Raw genomic sequence first — 15,517 nt, forward strand, 5'->3', positions numbered from 1 at the left:
GCCCAAAGTCCTCATCTCCATCTCTCATCAAAAGGACCAGCCTATCTCGCCCAAGCGGCGCGCTTTCAAAAGACGTTCATGCGCGTACGCATGTCCTATATACCCCCAACCCACCCAAAGTCTCCATTCCATGCCATGCCATTCGAAAAAAAGAAAACGCCAAGAATGCAACGCCCTCGTCTCCAAAAACGCTCCAAAAGGGCAATCTATACAGGACAATCATATTTATATCCTCCCGCCCTCAACAATCTCCCTACCAATCAACTCCAACTCGCCACTCTCCGCCGTGCGCCTCCTCTCCAACACCCATCTGCCTTCTCCAGCTTCATCATGTTCCCTCACATACGTCACGCTATCAGCCGCACTCCCCTTGCGACTATGCCCTCTATTCCATCCACTCCCACCATTACCACCATTCGGCGTAATAGGACTAGAGTTACTAATAGGACTAAGTCCCATACTCTGTCTGCGCGTTTGACCAGTCGTAGAAACCGTGGGCGCGGAAGGCGACGACAGGGATGTGTCGATTGAAGGTGGGTTGGGCGGTCGGTTTACGTGTTGGGGGAGGAAGGGCGAGGAGAGCGGCATAGGGAAGGGGGAGACGGGGAGGGAGATGTTGGAGGGTGAGGTTGCGGAGAGGCCGCCGGGGGACATGGCTAGGGTCATGTTGTGTTGGGCGTAGAGTTCTGAGATGGGAGGGAGGAGGGGTGCTTCGTTTCCTACGCCGTAGCCGGTTGGGCTGGAGAGGCTGTTGTAGTCGCTGGATGTGAGAGTGGGGCTTTCGGGGCGGTCGTTGCCGGAGTAGGAGTCTGAGCTGGAGCGGCCGGACTCGTATACGCCGTTGACGGCGTCCATGAGGCCGTCGTCGTCTTCCTCGTCTTCGTTGTCGTCGTTGTGGTAGTCGGACGAAATGTTCTTGGAAGAGTAGGAGCTTTCGAGTGAGCTAGAAGGGTGCTCCTTCATGCGGTTGCCGACGGGGCTTGATGCTCGTGGTACGAACTGCATGCCCATAGGAGAAGAGTTGCGTGGGCTGTTAGCCGCACTCACAGGAAGGCTGGCAACACTTCCGCCAAAGGCACCTTTCCGTAGCTTCAGCAGAGTATCGAGACTCATGTCTTCCTCCTCGTTTCCGGGGAAGCCATACGGGCTCATACGAGCGAGTTGTGCCAGGCCAGGGCTAGACATTGGCTGATTTCCGTCGCGGAAGTGGTTGAGACTGATGAACGAATTGCGAGTGCTGTATTCGCTGCGCTCAGTGATGGGCGTAAGATTCGGCTCTCTTACGGCGTTGCGACCGCTGACTGTGCGACCCAAACCCATCCCAGATGGTCCGAAGAAGCCACCCCAAGCGCTCGGTGACTCGCCGACTGCAGAAGCATAGAACCCAAACTCTTGTCCGTAGAATCCCTCGTCATCGTAAGCCAAGGCTTCAGCGTTCGCCTCGGCGATGATGGGGTCGTCTTCCATTGCTGAGTCGAAATCACTGTAGTCGTAGTCGTCGTTCACAAAGCCAGAGCTCATACCGTAAACATCATCGTCTTGTGGGAAGCTGATGGTGTCTACACTGAAGCGACCATCGTCAGGGACAAGACTAGGCCGGGAGTTGCTGAGTGAGGACTGGTCGTCAGCATCGAAGCTGGGTTGACCGACATCCACACTCGCTTTCCTCGTAAACCGGCCAGCAGCCTCAGCGCGTGTTGCTGCATCAGCGAGAGCACTGTGATATGCGCTGAGATTCTCAAAACTGGGCACGGGTCGCTGCTGGGCGATTGAAGTCTTGTGTGCGAGCGTGGGCGAAGACTTCTCTAGGTGCTTCGACACAGTATCGTCGTCCGCCTCATAGCCTGTTTCCGAACTCAAGACATCGTAGGCACGAGGCTGATGAGCGGCAGGGGCTTGCTCGTCCTCGGCAAATTTGACCTTCCTCTCATATAACGGTCCGTTGGGGTCGTCGAAGACATTTTCGTCAAACTCTGTAGGCTCAATGTCGTCTTGGTCGCCGATAAGCCCGTCGTCAAAGTCGAAGTCGTCGCCCAAGTCGATATTGCCGAAGCTCTGTTGTTTTGCATCCGAAGGAACGGCGTTATCTGATGTCTCGGGTGATTCATCCGGGAATGATTCAGGAGGCTCGTTTTGAGAAGTTGTCAAGCCTAACCCTTGCGCTTGAGGGTTCATTGCATTCTGATCATTCAGCTGACCGCCCATCATCAACATCTGATATTGCTGGAGCATCTCCTGCGACATCGCAAATCCAATAGGGTTTCCGTTCATGTCGACGGGTGTCTGCATCTGGTTCATCGGACTAGCGGTATGACTCTTATTCTGCTGTAGCGACAGAGATGAGAAGTCGAAGGTGTTCATGCCAGAGTCAAGGGTTTGGTCTCCCAGTCCACCTCCAAACTCGTCCTCCTCACCCAGCATCGGTATTTCTTCGTCGAACCCGCCATCCATATCGTCGTAATCGTCCATGCCGTAGTCGTCGTACTCGTCTTCGACCGAATTGGTAGAAATCCGCGCCTGCTTCTTCTCCGCCTCCTTTGCCTTGTGTCGCTCCTCGAGCAGCTTCTCTTGCGCAGAATCTGTTTGACCTGATATCTGAAAACTGAACCTGGACGCTCGACTGCTAAAATGCGCAGGTAGCCCGGCTGGCTGAAACGACGGGTCGGAGACGGAAGTGGCTCTCGAGCGCGCGGGCGGTGGTGGCGACTTTGTCGACTTTCTTTTCCGCGGGGTAACATCTGTAGATACATCTAGCGGATTCTCCGACTCTTGTACGGGCGATAAGACTGAGGAGCCGCTGTCGAATCCTTGGAATGACGGTCGAGGCAGTGGAGACGTTTGTGGGGGAGGCAATGGGGACGACTGCGGTGGAGGAGGAGGCGGCGGCGGCGGCGGCGAGTTCTTGGGTTGCGGCGGGGGAGGAGCTGAGCGTTCAGGTGGGGGAAACTGTACGGAGTTCCTTGCGAGGAAGTCTTTGTTCACCAGTTGCTCTGCGCGTATAGCGGCTTGCGACTGCTCGTAGCTAGTGTCGTCGTCAAAGTGCTCACGGAACACTGGTGTATGCTCCTTGTCTATCTTTGGCGGGCTAGCACGACCAATCTCCTGCTGTCCTTCCGCTCCTTCTGCCGCAGTGTTGTAGGAGTAGCCTCTGTTCAGTCTCGGCGCGTTGAAGTCGTGTACGATCTTTCCGCGGATACTGGGGTCGTAGTTGTCGGGCATGGGGGGAACGTTCGATGGCGAGCGCTGGGTCACGAGCGATTCATCCGCGAGAGGATCCAAGGTCTGTCCAGACCTGCGTCGCATGAGGAGCGACATGGGGTTGCGCAGAGTCAGTCTCGATCTTGACTTGCTGGGGGCTGCCGTCGGGGTCGAAGTGCCCTTGGAACTGCCTGTGAGTTTGTCACTGATGCCACTCAGCAGCGACGTCTGCGACTTGGAGAAGTTGGAATAGCCGGGAGAGATGACAGAGGGCGCCAGGTGGGAGGATGACTGGGGAGGCGTCTCAGACGACGGGGCGGGTTCTGTCCTCTGTGGCAAGGGAGAGCCTCCACTATGTGAGCGCGCAGAGAGGGGCTTGTTCTCATAGGCGGGGGAGAAGTGGTCCTGTGTCCGCTGGGGCGGGGAGAGCAAGCTGCGATCCTGCGCCATCTTACTGCTGCTCCCCCCAGTGCTCCCCGAGTGTTGACTGGCGGTATACTGGGAGCTTCCAGGCGAGGCCGCCTTGTCCAGCTTGGAGGCGACGCGTGCGATGGGGGGCAGTTGGGGCGGGTAGGGCGATATGGGCGAGCCCGAGGTGTAGCTGGCATTGTCGTTGAAGCGCGGCGAGGAGAAGTGCTCGGTGGTCTGCGCCGGCGAGGGCAGTGGAGGTGCGGCGGGACTGGGGCTGGGGACGGGCTCGGGCGAGGCCAGACTCGAGGCATTGCGCTTCGCATGGCCGGGCCTGAGCTTGGAGAACATCGACGTCCCGGACGGCGCCATGGTTGTGTTTCGTGTCGCCGCGCGGCCGCTGTCGCGCTGCGTCTAGCACGCAGAGTCGATGCCGGGCGGCGCTGGTTCGGGCGGTTGTCGTGCCTCTCAGCGAGGCCATGCACCGAAGCGCACCATGACCGGGTGGGGAGAAGCGTGCCGCGGCGTCGTTGGGGCGAAGGGCCGCTGGTTGCAAAAGTTGGTGAAGGGTTCCGGCGTGGTACAGCCTCGGAACGCTAGCGGGTGAGGCGCGACGGCGTCAATTGCGGCGTTGCGGTGGGAGAGCAGGGCAGCCAAGTGCCGAGTGTCGTGGCCGTCTCGTGTAGCCAGAGGGAGGGGCGCGTCGTCGTCGTGGAACTGCTCCGTCGTGGCTGGCCGTGAATGCTGATGCGACCTCCTCTCCCAACACCAAGGTTCATGCGACACGCCCGCTAGCAGGGGTCTTCCCGCACCACCACCTCCCCACTCCGACAACTGGAACGCTCTTGCAACGGCTTCGCGTAGACTTTCTGAACCCGCGAGCGCTCGGTCCCACACAGCTGCTATGCGCTGATCAAGCAAAAGGATGCATGAGCTTGCTTCACTGCAGAGTCGATGATTGACAATCGGACGCTGATGACGTTGGAGCTCGTCGATACTACAAACCCCACTATAGGCCTAGACGAGTGATAAGACCATGGCATGACATGTGCTTTTTTATTCAACGTTCATGTGAAGATGCATTAGAGCCGATTCTACCCTCCCAACATCTCACTAAGCAGCCCTCTTGCCGCCCCTCGACATCTTCGGCCTGCCAAACCTCCCAACATTCCGCTTCCTTAGTTCCGCCCGCTTCGCAACTTCCTCACCAGCCGCCCAGGTAGGCTCTGGGTCCGGTCCGTTGAGCGCCGTGTTGTATGTCGCATTGGCCGGCGTCACCTCGAACTGGATCGTGGCATTGCCCTCTCTGTAGTCACTTGTCGGTGTGCCCACACTCAAGTAATCCGCGTCTAACTCCTCCTTACCAGTCGCGATGTCGACTTGCTTAAGCGCGCGCTCGAAGATCTCAAGCGACGCAAGAGGTTGGTAGAAAGGTACCTCGTGGCCGGACTCATAGATGCGGAGGAAAGAGAAAAGTCCTGCCTGCTTAACTTGGCCGTGCACGATGCCGTCGCTGGTGGTAATGTTGGTAAATCCAGCCTCGGAGTAGCCAGTCGCGTTGATCATGTCTGCGACGACCTGACCACCGAGCCAGTTGCAGTTGTAGTCGGCGTCGCCGTAGTACAGCATAACCTGAACGCCAGCATCGAGCAATTTCTGGCAAGCAGCGATGGTGCCAGATGGACGGTCGTCATCACCCGTGTTGCCAAATGCCGCAGAGACCGTGCTGGCACTCGATGAGAAGTTCTGGAACGCGCCAACCGCTTGCTGCACCTCCGGCAGGTTCAGATAATCCCTGAAGTAGTCGTAGGGGAACGGGTCAGGCGTCAAGAACCTCATGTCGTACTCGTCGCGTCCGCTGTAGATGTCGTAGAGGTTTTCGACCTTGGAGTAGCAAAAGTCATCTGCGGCGGCACAGACCGAGTTGATTCCCGTCTCGTAGCACTGCTTGGTACGGTCTACGCAGTTTCCAGGACCGTAGAGGTTGTTGTACCACTCAGCCTTGACTGTGTCGTTGTATGGGTCGTAGTCGTACGTGTTGCCAGGGAAGACGGAGTAGTTGTAGTAGGCCTGGTACTGGACAAGTGGATCGAACCACCCATTACCAATCAGCACGTTCTCGAGCTCGATCTTTTGTGCGCCGCTGATGTTCTTCGCGTTTTGGTCGAGGAAGTAGGCGTTGAAGACGGGTGCATAGTGGCCGCCGTAGCTCTCGGTGGTGAAGCTAAAGCCGTTGCGCGAGTACTGGGGGAATGCGCCCATGAATCCTTGTAGTGTCTTCCACATGTTTGGCGCCGCGCTCTCGGTGCTGTTGGCGGTCAGGGTGTGGTCTGGCTTGGAGTATGTTCCGCAAGTTCCATAGTTCTCAGCGTAGTCTGGGCAGGTCGCGTTCGGCAGCTGAACGATGGTGCTGCCGTCGCTGTAGCCGGGGATAGGAATAGAGTACGAGAACCCGACGTCTGTTGGTTGATCGATGAACAGCATGTTGCTTGCATTCGTCCACGAGTACGGATTGTTGAACGGCTTCATGTCTGGACCAATACCACATGGTCCCAATTCCTGGAAAAGACCGATCATGGAGCTGGAGCCTGGGCCTCCATTGATCCACTGTTACAATGTCAGTATGATTCCATGATGTTAGGAAGGAGCTCGTGGGATTTGGAGTTGTATCCGAAAGTCATCTAACTTACCACTGTCAACGGCGCATCAGTCGGGTCCTGATTGCGCGCCTCGAAGAACCACCAAAAGATATGCTGGTCCTCAGCCACATCTGCATAACCACTGTAGCTCTTTACACTCGGGTCAAGCTCGCAGATGCCAGCAGGTACCTCCTTGTACCGTACACTGACATTCGCATAGCCCTCTTTAGTAATAAGATCCTTTGGCGCAGGTACGAATTGCGCAAGAGCACCCGCAGCCAACAAAGGCGCGGCGAGAAGCTTTCCTGTCGCGCTCTTCATCGTCGGTTCTGTTCCAAGTCTTGTCTTGGTGAGGCGACGAGCTATTCCTGTCCGACTCGATGGTTGAGTGAGTGGGAAAGAGCGAAGGTAAACAGAGAAAGAGCAGCATGACGAGCACTTTCACTTTTTATTCTGGAAGCTTATGCAGGTCCGACTAGAAAGGCCCGCAGTCGTCGCGATAGCCAACTCTCACCTTCCCATGTAGGCTAAGAAGTTGCTCATCTCGGTCCCGGAGGCCGGGGTCGTGGCTATCCGCGTAGCCTGTTGCTCGTACCGGCGACGTCATGGTGTAGCTCGGTACTTGCGGTTTGCTTTTCGCGACGCGCGATGGGCGAAGCCTCTTTGGAGTATGTCTTTTAGAGCAGCCATCGCTAGAGTTATACGCGTTCAATGGATTGGTTCCATGCGATCTACATATACAAAATGCGATACGGCCCATACGTGCGGACAGAGTCCATCAATCTGACCGGAGCTTGTTACCTTGTCAATTGAGTGAGACGCTACGAAAAGCTACCCCGCTATTCCGTCCAAGCGCGCATTGGCAAGAGCTTGTGCAAGCTTGCATGGCTTGATAGCGGTCATGGCGATAGTGGCAGACTATCTAATCCTATATGGGCAGGTAGGTAGCACCGTTTAACCGAACATCACCGGTCAGCTTCATGTCTTCGGCGCCGCGTCAGAAGTCATTTCGGTGTAATCATTGTATAAGACGGCTTGTAATTCCATGTCAAGGAAAGGGGACATCACGCGATGGGTCGGAATCGTTGTTCAGAACATATCTCATTGGGCTCATGCCATTACAATCGTTGTGTATTCGTATCCGTCACTTCGTATGCAATCGTCAAGTCCTCCAACGCCTCTTACTCCATGTCATGCTGGGATGCAATTCGAGGTGGACGCTCATCTACAATACTGTACCGAAGCCGAAGGTCGTCTTGATACTGCGCACGTAGTACTGGTCCCAGTTGGTCTTAGTGGGCTCCTCCTGACCAACTGGTACACCCTTCCACTCGACCCTCATAACCGTCACGGCATCAACATCGTTTTGATCAAACCATATCGACAGTGTCGAGTAGTGTCCCGCAGGCCATTGCGCAAGTCGCCATTTCTGGACGATGTGTGTGGGTTCTTGGAGCTCGGTGAACTCTCCACTGACGTTGCCACCGAAGAGCTCAAAGGTACCGCCGGGCTTTGCGCCTGTGAAGTTCTTTGGAGGTGCTCGTGTAAACGCAGCGATGCGCTGGGGGTCCGTGAAGGTCTGGTACAGGTTCGCAGCGTCGGTGCGGAACTCTGTGCTGTCGGTGATGGTAGTCACGTTGACAACAGCGCCAGAGCTGCTCTTTTGAGAGCCAGATGCCTCCGCCTGTGAGGTGGACTTGTTCACGCTTGAGCTCGAGTATACCTTTGGGGCCGAGAAGCCGCTACCGGGGTTCGCACCTGGCGCGTGTTGGATATCCTTTCCGTGTTCCGCCATGACCGCTGGCGCAAGCCCTGTGAAACTTGTTCGCAGTTGCGGTAGGATCTTGGATCGTACTAGGTCCTTTACGGGTTGTTTGCTCGCTTCGTCGGAATAGACATCTACCTCAAACTGTGGCGAGATGTTAGTGACTGTGTACACTGGCGGATGCGGAGAACGAAGGGAGGTGCCAGCGAAGGGAACATACGACATACTCGTCTTCCTCCGTGTCGTGAGCGACTTCCGGGACGGTAATGGTGCCGCTAGCCTCTTCGCCCTCTTTGTTCTTGCCTGCCGACCGAGTCAGCGCGACCAAGAAAGGCAGCTGGGAAAGGACGTACCTGAGTATTCGAGCTTCAGCTTCACGTCGAAGATGGTGATCACTTTGCCTTTGCGTTGGCTCACGTCTACGTCTCCATCCATGCTAACGACCTTGTCGATCTTGGCTGTGACGCCATCCTGCTCCGCCGATATTTGCGTGAGCTCCTTGTCAAGGTACTCGCGCGTCCATCCTGACACATCCTTATTGACCCAATGCCAGTTGTTCGGGTTGTGGAGTACCATGGTGATATTCGGCGGCGCGCTCGATCTCGATTCAAACTCTGTCAGGAATTTGTTAGCTTCGGCCTCTCATACCATGTAGAAAAACACGTGTAGTGGGAGATTGTCAGAGGGCGACTCGTAAGTCTAAGCAGCTGATCCGCATATAAAGAGTACAAGTCTTCTCAGACTGGTGCCAGCTTGTGTCTCATCATTCTAGGATTGGTAAAGGGTGGTGAATACTTACAAATTGTAGCGCTCAACCTGGAACGGGTCTCTACAAGCGACGAATCAAGGCGCAGGTGCAGAATGTTGAAGGAGTCGAGGTGTTCATGCGAATTATGTAGAGGGGAGCTCGAGGCAGAAGTTTCTGGAAATGATACCACAAAGCGCGCTATGCCCGGGCCGACCGAAGCTCCGCTCGCGTTCCTTGGCCCGAGCTCTTTGCAGCAGCGGCAGCAACGTCGATGCATGCTGCTGGTCGCGACGCTTTCACTCACTCCAAGCGTCTTCACGAGAGGATGCACTCAACGGTTGCTAGGCAAACGGTTCGAGTTCGATAAGAAGCTGTCACATTCGACATTGAAGAAACTTTCGGGGCTTCACTAGCGGACAGGATACAAGTATTGGCCGGCAATCTCGAACTCACCCATTGCAACATGGCGTGGGATGTTGCCTAGGTGATCCAATCTCACTTCCTCTAGAATCGGGCCATTGGGATATTCACCTGGACGACCGCTGAACGGGTGTCTTCACTGCCATCTGCACGCGGCATGTTGATCGCATTGAGTTTGAGACCAGGGTTTAGCGCACGGCCGGGAGAACGCGCTGGGGGTTCGCGCTGTGTTGCCATCGTCTAACGGCGAAGAAATTGATGTCATTTTCATTAGAGGATACCGAGGGTGGAGTATTTGAAACCCCTTAACCCCAAGGTAGAGAAGCGCACTTGCCTTCGTACCGTTTCGTCTCCTGCTAGTACCTGGTGTTGCTTGCAGCTAGAAAGTGCGACCGTGTATCTCGACGCGCAGAACCTTGCGACCACCTCTTCCAGGTTTCCCCTCCACACCGTTGCTTTCTTTTTCGCGGCAATCGCACGTCAGATTCTATAACACACCGGGCGCGTCCCACATTTCCTTCATCGCGACCATCTTTGCACGCACGCCAAGTACTACGCCGCCTGGGTGCATGCGCGACGCGTCTTATCAGCGACAAATCGCTTTCAACCCCTCCGGACCATCGGCGCGCACATATCATTCCTTCCCTAGCATCGCGAGCGGCACAGCAAAGGAATCTGCTGCTTTTAAAATCACACTCGCTTCCGGTATGTATTCTCATGTTCCCTTTCCTCTCTGCCATGCCGAACCGTGCGGGAAGTTTTAAAGTTCTGTCACCTGTCATTAGCCGTGCGCGAGGCTGTGCGCGCGAACGAGCGTGCCATACAAGCATTCCGGCCTTGGTGTCACGACAACGTCTGGGACAAATCGACCGGCAAGACATTTGAGACGACAAGACTGGTTCATGCACGATGGAAGCATTGCTCGATATCTGCAATAGGACCAACAAGTCAAACATCTACGGCAATAAACATGTATTGTCTCAGACAGCGTTTGCTCATCGCATCATGTGCCGCTGCAGCCAAAGCTTTTTCTTGCACGGATATTTACCTATATAGCATGTGCAGAGCGTGCGACATCTGTCCTCCCGCACACATTGCTAACTCCTCGTTGCAGTAATAGTAGACCTCCACAGTCGCGATCGTAACGCCTTGAACCATCTGAGATGGTGGCGTCTGTTCTCCAACCAAGCACCTCTCGGGCCAACATGGTGAACCCGAAGAAAAGACCAGGTGAGTATCACATCTTAAGGTGCTATCCAAGACCGGCCACTGTGCAGACACTGACCACTACAGCTTCCGAGCAAGCACAGCCAGCCAAGTCAAAGGCAGTACGCCCATCCGCAAAACGGCGGGTAGAACGGAGAATAGCAGGATATCAAGAATATCTTAAGGGTAATACGAAGGACTTTGTTCGTCACGATCCAGCAACGGAAACGTTGCCCGATCTACTCGCCTACGATGATGAATTTATGAAAGCCGAGAGGGCTTGCCTGGAGATTCCACAAGACTTCATCCTAGCTGTTAAGCCAGACAAGGACCCGCAACTAGCCGCAAGTCTCAGACCCAAACTCAACGAGGTGATGGACGAGTACCAAAGCGAACCCGAGCGTGTGGCAGTCGTCGGCAAGACTGGGCAGGGGAAGTCGAAATTGATAGATGCTATCTTGGGCATCGATGGGATTGCAAGATCGGTAAGCACGACCTCCCCAAAGCATCACGTCATCTAACTTTTCTAGGGGGCAAGCGGCGTGGCAACAACCCGCATTCCAATTGTATATTCACCACGTCGAGCGCACATACAAACACCCTACGAGGTGAGACTGGAGCTTTCCGGCAAGATCGACTGTCGAGATTCAGTACAACAGCATCTTGCCAATCTTGTAGCGAACCTAAAAAGATGCGTGGAAGGGCCCATAGAGCTTGACGATCAAGGCCAAGACAGTCTACGTGCGCTTCAGAATCTGTTCAGCGACATTCCAGAATTCGCATCGAACGAATCTACTTGGACATTCCTAGGATATGATGTCAATTCGCACAAATTCTCATCAGTAGCGAAGCAAAAGGATGCGTTTGGCCAATGCGTCAAGTGGGCTGAGGACCGGCGCCAGAAGATCGCCAACATGTCCGCACAGGGTATCTACGCTACCAACGTGACGGAGCTGCGGAGAGAGCTCGCGCAATTCAGCGACGATCAAGCCAAGATGGACGACACCAAACTTGGCTTCAACCCCTCTGCGCTCGTAGAGAGGATTGAGGTCTTTGGTGACTTTCGGATTCGCTACTCAATCGGCGACTGCCCCGGACTACAGGACATCAACAAGGCAAGCTTGTGCCCTTCCCAGGTTGACATCGCTCAAGCTAACCGTGTGTTGATAGGACCGTGAAACAAAAGCGAACCGATATCTTCAGGACTGCAAAGTAGTCATAGTCGCTGAAGAAATCACGAGAGCTGGCGATAGCGCGTTTCTTGACCACTTAATTAATGACCGTACTACAAGGAGACCCGATCAACGCATCATCATCGCCTTGACAATGGGAGAGTCCAATCTGAACCCATCGGATCGCAAAGATGCATCATTCGACCAACATGAGAAAGCTGATCTCGACTGGCTAGCCGAACGTAAAGCAGAAACTCGGAGAAAGAAGGACAGCTACGCGCCAACAGACTATGCGCAAAGAGACCACTGCGCCCGCGAGATCGCTTTCATGACCCTCGAAGAGAACGAAATATGTGCCCGAGAACGAGGTCGTCGCATCAGCGACAGGCTGAGGGAAAGATTCGCAAAGCAGAACGGAAATTTGACAGTTATGACGACTTCGGCAAAAGACTACATGGAGCATGTCGAGGGCTACCACCAGTACACCGACGAGCATCTGCCGCTGTCCGTTGAGTCCACCCAGATCCCCAGTCTATGCAGGGAACTCGCCGCTATCGCCAATGAACGGCTGCAGAAAGATCTTCTTCGCTTTTACAGGCGAACACTACCCGAGCTCTTCAGCTATATCGAGCTCGCTTGCAGCACGACTTCCGGGCCGGTGCAGACAGGGCCCAGGTTCAACTTTGAAGAATTCGCATCCAAATTGTTGAAGCCGCTCGAAGTCTTCCTCGATGTTTTCGAAAATGAACTCATCCTTCCGAGGATTGAGAGCATGAGAAACGGAGTCGGCGATTGGAAGAACGAAGGTCACCATAACATCAACAATGTTTGGCGAAGGTTGCATGGCAACGCCGTACGGTGCTACTTGAACAAGCTAGGCAACCACCGGACAAAGGGACAGCCGAATTGCAGTTGGAACATTACGCTTCTGCGTGCTGTCCAGAAGACGCTCGACCCGCTGTTCAAGGAGCTAATCGCAGAAGCACCCTCCAGGCTGGGTAGCCTTGCATACCAGCTAGAAGGAGTCGTGGACGACTTCCTGGAAGCCCTTCACGTTGCCGCCGAACAGCTCGACAGCAAGAATTTCGTAGCGAACCTTGACGACAAGAAACCGCAACTCTACAACATGTATGATGTTGTCGGCAAAGACCTCATGATATTCCTTCGGCTGTTCCGAGGACGTCTTACTGAAGACGGCAACGGTGACTTCTTTCCCCAAAAAATGAAACCGGTCTACACTGCCACATTAAAGGCAAAACCGACAGGCAAGTTGACCATGAAAGAGGTGCAGATGCAGACACTGGAAGCGCGCATATGCGGAGATAACAGTCCCTACGACCAAATGGTCGACAAGTTTGAAGCCGCGTGGAAAGCCAAGAAGATAGCGTTGTTGGAGATTGGCAGACAAGCTATCGCATTTCACATAGCAGAGATCAAGGCGTCGTACAAGCAACTCTGCACTCCTGAGCTGCAGGATAATTCCATGACGCTGCTGCGCGCTGAGCTGGAGCGCAAGGTTGGCGTGGCGAGGGAACAGTGCAAGGGACCTATTCTGGCTTCCCTTCTGGAATGCGGGCTTGATCCGAACTTGAAGAAAGAGAAGAAAGAGAAGAAGGTGAAGAGAGAGAAGAAGGTCGCGAAGGTGGAGAAGTAGGCAAATGGGGTATGGAAATGGTAGTGAGATCGGGTGTATACCCAGGGTTTGCTTTCATGCGTCCGTTCAGTTCAGATATGATACCCACGATGGGCGGTAGGCCCGCGAAAATGGAGTCTGGTTTTGTTGTGCGATAGTTTTGCGATGTATGCATGTGTACGTAGGCTTTCGAACACATAGCCACGATGTGGTCCTTTAGGCGACTGTTGGACTCGACGTATGCATTGAAACCCACAATGCAGTCTTTTCGGTCCCTGGTCATCGCACAAACAAAGTCTATCAGGCGTTGCCATTGAGTAAGAGTAAACGCATCCGCTTCCTCACGCGATGCACGCTCATAGTAAGCCTCGAACGATGCCCCGAGTGAATCGTGTTCTTTGCAGTTGGGAAACAGGATATTCGTGTACATCCCATTGACGAAGCTAGCAAGGGTCAATTTGGTTTTCACCGTAGTGTTGTTGGCTTCGTTCACGGACGTAGAGACAGTTGCATTGCTCTTGCGGAGTTTGTCGTATGCGGCCCTGTATTTGGTGTAGTTGACCTCCGCAAGCTCGTTGGCTGCGTCCTTCGACTGCTCTAATTCCATGTATCTGGTATCCGCAATCTGCTTGTCGGTGGTCCTCGACGTCTGTTCTGTGATAAACTTCTCGTGGTAGACATTCGCGAGGTCGTTGGCTGCGACATACTTGTCGTGGAGCGCCGCGGCTGCGTCGAGCTTTTTCTTGTTGGCCTTCACAAGTTCATCGGCTGTCCTGATAGCATTGTCATAAGATGACGATGTGGCTGTGTGCTCGGCTTGCAGCTTGTTGAAGGTAGTCATTTTGATATTGACGACAGCGTCCAGGCTTCGGATGCGAGCAGATGCCTTTTTCATGCGCATCACCAAGAGGATCCGAGTATCGAGAAAGCGTTGAAAAGAGAACGGTAGCGTGCTTCTTTGGGGCCAAGGCTGTGTTCGAGGGTCATAGAAAGGGCGACGAACTGACTCAAGAAGGCGCTCATCCTAGTCACACGAGAGCGTAGCTTGACGTTCTGTGAGAGCGTAACGCGAAGGAGCTGTGCATACCTGGTGCACTTGGCCTGAACGGCCTCCGTCTTGGCCATTTGGTCAACACAGACTTGTTCTGAAGCCTCAAATGCGGCAGCGAGCTCTAGCACCATAGTGCAAGCCTCCTCGTGCTGTACTACATGTCGGGGCATGTCGATGGCTGCCAAGTCGTCAGAGAAATCTCCAGAACACGGTGAAGTGCTCTCAGCTTCTATTTTACCCGTAAGAACGAAACTTTCTCATGCGATGTATGCGGCAAAACCGGTTTCTTGAAAAGCAATTCGAGCTTACCTAGGTATATAACAGCTAAGCCTGGAGGGCCTCGCGGTTTCCTGGGGTGTCAGGGAAATTCTCAGAAGTCTTTGAAGTGCTCCCGGGCCTCTCGAGACCTATTAGATCAAAAATTTCCAAGGCTATGTATGCGGCAGAATCGGGTTAATGCAGAGCGATATGAGAGTATCTAGGTGTGTAACGGCTGGGCCTGGAGGTTCTCATGGATCTTCAGGGCGTCAGGGAGATCCCCAGAAGTGTATGAAGTGTTCCAGGACTCATTGATACCTACTAGAACGAGAAATCCGCATGCGATGTATGCGGCAAAAGTGTTTAGACACCAGAGTCAGTGGCATTCAAAACGGCGAGAAATTGGGAGGAAGATCCTGGCTGGCGGTGGATAGGAAAGCCGAGAAGCTATCGCACGACTCAACCGGCTCGTCGACTGGCTTGACGGCTTAGATACCGAAGAACTGCGGCCCCGTCACTGGTATTCCGCCAACAAGCGTAGCGGCCGGCCACGATGTGGCTACACTCGCCAATCACTGGATGCTGGAGTGAAGTGGCAGGGGCTCCGTACCCAGGACTAGGCCGTGAGAAACACTTTCGAGGCGTTTGGCTGATATGCATGGAACTGGGCCAGTATCTTTGAGATGCCGCCGACAAGAGACATGAGCAATCTAGATCCTACAAGAGCTAAGAGAGAAAACGTACGAGAACGTTTATAGGTAGGTATCGTCGCAAACGAAATCTACGCCGGGCGACTACATCGACGCTGTGTATACCTGAAAGGAAGGATTGCAACGTATGTAGTTGCCAGGGCTATGCGAACAACAGCATAGAAAGCATCCCAGGTTTGACTCCAAGCGTGCTTTGACGCCAGATTCGGTAATCCGCATTAACGAGACCTCGAGAGAGGTGTTGCGATATTGACTGCCGCTGGTACGGGGATGGGAGCAATCCAAATCCTGTGCGAGCCCGTTGAGCGC

At 54.3% G+C, this 15,517-nt stretch overlaps 5 protein-coding genes across 5 annotated transcripts; 1 reads left to right on the plus strand and 4 right to left on the minus strand.

The window, feature by feature from the left end:
* Positions 1 to 225: 225 nt before the first annotated feature.
* On the minus strand, positions 226 to 3,978 carry J4E87_007921 (uncharacterized protein; the record flags this gene model as incomplete). The annotated part of the gene is made up of 1 exon (XM_049379514.1): positions 226 to 3,978. The coding sequence occupies one exon, from the start codon at positions 3,976 to 3,978 to the stop codon at positions 226 to 228; it is 3,753 nt and encodes a 1,250-aa protein (XP_049230742.1).
* A 741-nt stretch (positions 3,979 to 4,719) lies between these two features.
* J4E87_007922 (uncharacterized protein) lies at positions 4,720 to 6,566 on the minus strand (the record flags this gene model as incomplete). Its single annotated transcript, XM_049379515.1, has 2 exons — positions 4,720 to 6,213; positions 6,297 to 6,566. 2 exons carry the CDS (start codon positions 6,564 to 6,566, stop codon positions 4,720 to 4,722), a joined length of 1,764 nt encoding a protein of 587 aa, XP_049230743.1.
* Positions 6,567 to 7,470: 904 nt separating this feature from the next.
* Positions 7,471 to 8,586, minus strand: J4E87_007923 (uncharacterized protein; the record flags this gene model as incomplete). Its single annotated transcript, XM_049379516.1, has 3 exons — positions 7,471 to 8,154; positions 8,231 to 8,313; positions 8,364 to 8,586. 3 exons carry the CDS (start codon positions 8,584 to 8,586, stop codon positions 7,471 to 7,473), a joined length of 990 nt encoding a protein of 329 aa, XP_049230744.1.
* A 1,797-nt stretch (positions 8,587 to 10,383) lies between these two features.
* Positions 10,384 to 13,210, plus strand: J4E87_007924 (uncharacterized protein; the record flags this gene model as incomplete). Its single annotated transcript, XM_049379517.1, has 4 exons — positions 10,384 to 10,408; positions 10,472 to 10,869; positions 10,915 to 11,542; positions 11,607 to 13,210. 4 exons carry the CDS (start codon positions 10,384 to 10,386, stop codon positions 13,208 to 13,210), a joined length of 2,655 nt encoding a protein of 884 aa, XP_049230745.1.
* Positions 13,211 to 13,276: 66 nt separating this feature from the next.
* Positions 13,277 to 14,030, minus strand: J4E87_007925 (uncharacterized protein; the record flags this gene model as incomplete). The annotated part of the gene is made up of 2 exons (XM_049379518.1): positions 13,277 to 13,327; positions 13,659 to 14,030. The coding sequence occupies 2 exons, from the start codon at positions 14,028 to 14,030 to the stop codon at positions 13,277 to 13,279; spliced, it is 423 nt and encodes a 140-aa protein (XP_049230746.1).
* Positions 14,031 to 15,517: the final 1,487 nt, after the last annotated feature.

The sequence above is a fragment of the Alternaria ethzedia genome (genome assembly GCF_023757985.1).
Source record: "Alternaria ethzedia strain BMP 0044 chromosome Unknown scaffold_23, whole genome shotgun sequence".
In the NCBI taxonomy this organism is placed as follows: Eukaryota; Fungi; Ascomycota; class Dothideomycetes; order Pleosporales; family Pleosporaceae; genus Alternaria; species Alternaria ethzedia.